The sequence below is a fragment of the Papio anubis genome, chromosome 4, assembly GCF_008728515.1.
Source record: "Papio anubis isolate 15944 chromosome 4, Panubis1.0, whole genome shotgun sequence".
Lineage (NCBI taxonomy): Eukaryota > Metazoa > Chordata > Mammalia > Primates > Cercopithecidae > Papio > Papio anubis.
The window spans coordinates 177,800,304-177,806,254 of NC_044979.1; the positions used below are offsets into that span (position 1 = coordinate 177,800,304).

The 5,951-nt window shown below is 53.3% G+C and overlaps 1 protein-coding gene across 1 annotated transcript; it reads right to left on the reverse strand.

The window, feature by feature from the left end:
- Positions 1-497: 497 nt before the first annotated feature.
- On the reverse strand, positions 498-5,951 carry TFF1 (trefoil factor 1). The gene is made up of 3 exons (XM_003895448.3): positions 4,885-5,951; positions 1,690-1,842; positions 498-707 (listed from the first exon to the last, which is right to left on the reverse strand). Exons 1-3 carry the CDS (start codon positions 4,967-4,969, stop codon positions 691-693), a joined length of 255 nt encoding a protein of 84 aa, XP_003895497.1. The 5' UTR covers positions 4,970-5,951; the 3' UTR covers positions 498-690.

Genomic DNA, 5,951 nt, shown 5'->3' on the forward strand with positions numbered 1-5,951 from the left:
TCTCAGGCTGGGGAGGGGTTTTCCTGGAGGGGGCAGCCCATGCCACCCTCTGCAATTTTTATTACACATGCTTTCAGACACTCTGCTATGGGTTTCGTCTCCTACGCCAGTTTCTATTTGGGAAAGCAAATATATGGAAAGGGAACTTGTATCATTTGGTCGCTGGGGCATCCGCGGTGAGTTAAGAAATGCCAGGGGAGTTGGTGTCCATTTTCACTACTGGACAAGAGTGCGGCTTGGACTTGCTTCTGGGGGACTCTGTGGTTTCATAGAAGGAGCCTGAGGTCTGGTCCTCGGGCATCAGCACTGAGCGCTGAGCCGGGCACCTGCTGCACACCCCACCATTCCTGCTTTCTACACTCAGCTGCCCACTCCTATCCCAGCTTAGGAAGCCCAGAAGGCTCAGAACCCACAGAGAGAGCCCAGGGTGAAAGGCTGTGCTTCGCTTTCAAGAAAGGAAAATCATTCGTATTCTTTAAAAGAATGAAAAGCACAGATTAACATCGATCTCTTTTAATTTTTAGGCCAATTTTGAGTAGTCAAAGTCAGAGCAGTCAATCTGTGTTGTGAGCCGACAGCTGCAGAAGCGTGTCTGAGGTGTCCGGTGGAGGTGGTGGCTGAGCTCTGGGACTAACCACCGTGCTGGGGATGGCACCGCGTCAGGATGCAGGCAGATTCACGCAGAAGTGTCTAAAATTCACACTCCTCTACAGGGGTGAGGGAGAGGGAGGAAGAGATGCTTTAGTGAGGATAAATAGTTTCTTTCACATTTAAGCAATTACAGAGTTTTTACTTCAAAGTATCAACAGGCACATTCTTTAGAAAACATGAACTGTCAGCCGGGCACAGTGGCTCACGCCTGTAACCCAGCCTCTGGGAGGCTGAGGCAGGCAGATCACCTGAGGTCAAGAGTTCAAGACCAGCCTGGCCAAATGGTGAAACCCCGTCCCTACTAAAAATACAAAAAAATATTAGCTGGGCACAGTGGCACACGCCTGTAATCTCAGCTACTAGAAAGCTGAGGTTGTCCTGGCTAACCCGGTGAAATCCCGTCTCTACTAAAAACTACAAAAAACTAGCCGGGCGAGGTAGCGGGCGCCTGTAGTCCCAGCTACTCGGGAGGCTGAGGCAGGAGAATGGCGTAAACCCGGGAAGCGGAGCTTACAGTGAGCTGAGATCCGGCCACTGCACTCCAGCCTGGGCGACAGAGCGAGACTCCGTCTCAAAAAAAAAAAGAAAGCTGAGGTTGAACTCAGGAGGCGGAGGCTGTAGTGAGCCGAGATCCCACCATTGCACTGCAGCTCAAGGGCAACAGAGCGAGACTCCATCTCAGGGGGAAAAAAAAAAAAGAAAAGAATACATGAACTGTCTTCAAATTTTGTCATGCCTTCTCCCTCTATCCTAGGCAAGCTGGAAAACATTACCAATAGTGGCTCTTCACAGGCTTTTGGTTAGAGATGTGAAGAGAAGCCGGGGAAAAATCAGGTTTCTTCCCAAGCCCCTCAGCCCTGCCTTTCTATTCCCGGACCTGAACGCAGCCTGACTCAGGCTACCCCATTGCGCCACCACCTGCGGCCACGACTCCGGGGAAAGGCACAGCTGGTGATGCCGATCAGAGCCTCTGCAGTCTTATGTGGCTTTTCTAACTAATTCTAAATATTCAGAACCCATGGTATAAAAAGGTCGTACCTTCTGGAGGGATGTCGATGGTGTTAGGATGGAAGCACCAGGGGAACCCACGAACGCTGTCATTGAAACAGCAGCCCCTACTTGTACATTGGGAGGCCGTGATACCAGGAAAACCACAATTCTGTCTTTCACGGGGGGCCACTGTACATGTCTCTAGAAGTGCACAGGTAAGAAGCAAAGTAAGTTGTGGGCTGAATTCCTTGATGTTATTGTGCACACACCCATCCAGCTTCCTTCTCCAATGACATCAGCAACCGTCCGGTGAGGCAGATATAAAACCCTCAGGACACGAGAGGGAGATGTGGTCTTCACATCCTGATGTGCAAACATCACACTCAGGAAAAATGCAAGGTGCCCCAGGTTTGTGGACTTTGCTTCTTTCTAGGTAACTTATTTATTCACTTTTTAATTTCAACAAATGATTATTAAATTTTACTCAATACATAAATATTTACTGAGCACCATCTGTGTGCATGAGAAGTGGGAGCTAGCATGGCAAAAGCCAGGCACTGTGCCAGGTGAGAGGGACCCAGAAATTAAAACCAGAGAAGTCGTCGTTAAGAGTCTAAGGATCTGGGCCAGGCTCACGCCTGTAATCCCAGCACTTTGGGAGGCCAAGGGAGGTGGATCACTTGAGGTCAGGAGTTCAAGACTAGTCTGACCAACATGATGAAGCCCCATCTCTACTAAAAATACAAAAAATTAGCCGGGCGTCGTGGCACACATCTGTAATCCCAGCTACTTGGGAGGCTGAGGCAGGAGAATCACTTGAACCCAGGAGGCAGAGGTTGTAGTGAGCCAAGATCGCGCCATTGCACTCCAGCCTGAGTGACAGAGCAAGACTCCGTCTCAAAAACAAAACAAAACAAAACAAAACAAAACAAAAGAGTCTGAGGATCTGATGCAGGAGAAAGGCAAGAAAATGTGTGAGACAACCCAAGGCCATCATCCCAGGGTGCCCAGGGTAACCACGGGGGTACGGGGCACTCCCAGGAGGGGCCAATGACAAGCAGGCTGAACAAAGCAGGGGGGCCCCCTGTAGGAGGAGATTCACCAGTGGAAGATGGGGCCACATGGGCAAAGGCCATTCCAGAGACCCAGATGTGTTCAGGAGGTGGAAGCCCATTGCAGGTAAGGTGAGAGGACGACGGGGTGGGGTGGTCTAGGAGGAGCCGACAGAGGGCTGTGAGCTGTGAAACAGCTTGAAGCAGGGCAGTGAGGAAAGGGGCTAGAGGGGGAGGACACGTGGACAGATGGAGCTGGCTGGGGGCTGCCACAGGATCTTATGCAAGACATTCTAACACAAGAGCTTCAGACTCAGAGCTCCGCGGAATCAAAGGTCTAAGAAGGCAACCTATTAGGATCTGGCGGTTGACAGCCTGCAGCAGCAGGGGAAAGAGGAGCCCAGAGCACCCTCCCTGTCCCTGTCCCTGTCTGTGTCCCTGTCCCTGTCTTGGAGCATAGGAGGAGAGGAGCTCCGTCTGGCCACACTGGCTCAGGTGAGGGTGCCCCAGGGAGGCCCGGAGGGGCTGCTCTCTTGTCTGCTTTGCTATCGGAGATGGCCTCGAGCTCTCTTTGGAGACAGTGCTCCTGGCTTGCTGGGAAGGATCCGGGTTCACCTCCCACTGCCCAGCAGCTTCCATGGGAACGTTGCCCTCCTGGGGTCTGGATCCATCACGAAGTGAAGGTGACCATCGCCCACCCCCAGGGCATTGTGGGGTCAAGAGAGGCCCCGTGGTGAGGGAGGATCATCATCCTGGGAGGTGGGGGAGTTTCCTCCTCAGGAAGGAGGATTTCCAGCCCCGGCGCTCTGCCTCCAGCAGACGCTGTCTTGCCCACCCGCTTTGTCGCATGACAGAAATAAATGGAAATGGTTTCCACACGCGAATGCGCTAAATTGTAATCACAATTTTCTAGATTTCTGTTGTAAGAGGGTCATGGACCTGAGTGACCCACAAGGAAGCTCTGAGCCTTGAGCCAGAGGGTGTGTGGGGCCGGGAGAGGGGAGTTAACCGCGGCCTCTGTGATCCCACAGCACAGGGGGCAGGGCTGGGGGCTGGGTGGGGGCAAGGGCGGAGGCAGATGGGCCTGGGGGTGGCCAGCATGAGGACCCACCCGGTTCATTCTGTACACAGAGGCCGCCTCCTCTCTCGGGTTCCAAAGCTCCCCCGCTCCCTGCCATGGGCTTGGGGGCTTCCCACTGCCGCCCGATGCCGGCTTCTCTTCTATGCTGCGCAAGCCCACCCCTCAGGCCCCGTACCCCACAGCAGTGATCAACAGGTGGCTGGAGGGCAGTAGAGGCATGGACACCACCACTGGGCGCCCCCTCTTCAGGCCTCTCTGGAAAGCCTTGCTTTGGAAACGTGGAAAGCCCTTTCTCCTGCCCCCAGCTTGAAACTGAACCTAACAACAGCGAATAACTTCTTCATCTCCCTGCAGCTGGCGAAGTGCAAGTCCCAGACGCTGCCACGCCGCATTTCCCGACAGCCCTAGGGCAGACCATTGATCCATTCTGCAGGTAAAGGAGTTGAAATGCAAACACTTCCCAAGGAAGCAAGAGTGGGCTCTTCCTCCACTCCCTAGAAGGAGCCAGGGCAACCGATCCACGCGACAACACCGGGGAACAGGGGTTGCCAGCCAACGCATTCATGGGATAGATGGCTTTGACTCCCAGAGCATGGATCCCAGGGGAGCCCGGGCACCTGTGGGAGAGGGTCTCCCAGTTGGCTACCACTGGGATGGGCATTTGGGCCTGTGGAAGAGGGTCTCCCAGTTGGCCATCACTGGGACAGGCATTTGGGCCTATCTGGATGGGCCTTGGGAGGGCCTGCCCCTGGGGGAAATGTTGCATGAACACTCGGAAGCACTATTCTGAGACTCCACACCAACACTTCCTCTTTGAAACATGACACTTGGGAGGATTGTAAAGTCTTCCCAACACGGGAAAACAGCCCCGACCGAGGGCAGCACCCTCCTCGTCGCACATCTCAAAGGCCTCCCGGGGCCCTGCCACCCTGTGTTAGTTATTCTCCCCCTGCTTTTGCCGATCCTGTAACATGGGATATACTTTTAAGGGCCTAGAACAGCACCTGGCACAAAACAGGTGCTCAAAAATATGTATGTAAAACAGTGGCTCCCGGCAGAGGCTGCCCGAGCTGGCTGTGGCCCCACAGGGCAGGAAGAAGCACACCTTACCTGTCTGGGACTGGGCCAGGGTGCCAAGGGCCAGCATGGACACCAGGACCAGGGCGCAGATCACCTTGTTCTGCATGGGGGCCATTGCCTCCTCTCTGCTCCAAAGGCGACCCCGAGTCAGGGATGAGATTGCGTCCGAGCCCCGGATTTTATAGGGCAGGCTCTGTTTGCTTAAAGAGCGTTAGGTAACATTTGCCTAAGGAGGTTCTGGGATCCTCTGAGACAATAATCTCCACTGATTTTTAGCAAAGGTGTTTCCCAGACATGGTCAAGCCACATGGACGGATTTGCTGATAGAAGAGAGGGCATGTGGTGAGGTCATCTTGGCTGAGGGATCTGAGATTCAGAAAGTCCCTCTTATCCCGTGGGAGTCTCCTCCAACCTGACCTTAATCCGGGTCCTACTCATATCTGAGGGGCCCTCCCACCAGGGTAAATACTGCACTCACTGCAGAAGTGATTCATAGTGAGAGATGGCCGGAAAAGGCTCGGCCGTGACAAGAGTGGCTCACAGGGTGGCCACCGTGACCTTGCAGGGAGAAGGGAAGGAGCTCATGAAGCCCATTCCATCTGCTCTGGTCTCAGATTGAAATGGGCCTGTGAGCGGTTTTCAACTATTTTGAAATCCAAGTCTCCAAGTCTGTGTCTGAACAAGATGAGTAGGGAAATACAAGGCGTGTTCCTCCCTCTTTCCTTCTGTCCCCAAGCGATCTGGGCCTTCAAACTGCATCTTTTCTCATGAATTTCGTCCGGTTAGACATGTCCACAGCAAATTTGCATGTGAGCAAAGCACCTGAGGTCCTTCATGAGGGAAACGTGGCCCCATCTAAAGAGGCTCCTGCTTGGGTTTGCACGGACGGCAGTAACTATCAACCGTTCAGCATCCTAAGCCAAGGAACTGTATGCACATTTTTACTTATGTATCTGAGCTAATTCTTTTCTGTTCTTTTCCCTTTTACAGTGGAATTGTTTTAGTAATGAAATTGTAGGCCTGGCGCAGTAGTTCACACCTGTAATCCCAACACTTTTGGAGGTCGAGGCAGGCAGATCACTTAAGGTCAGGAGTTC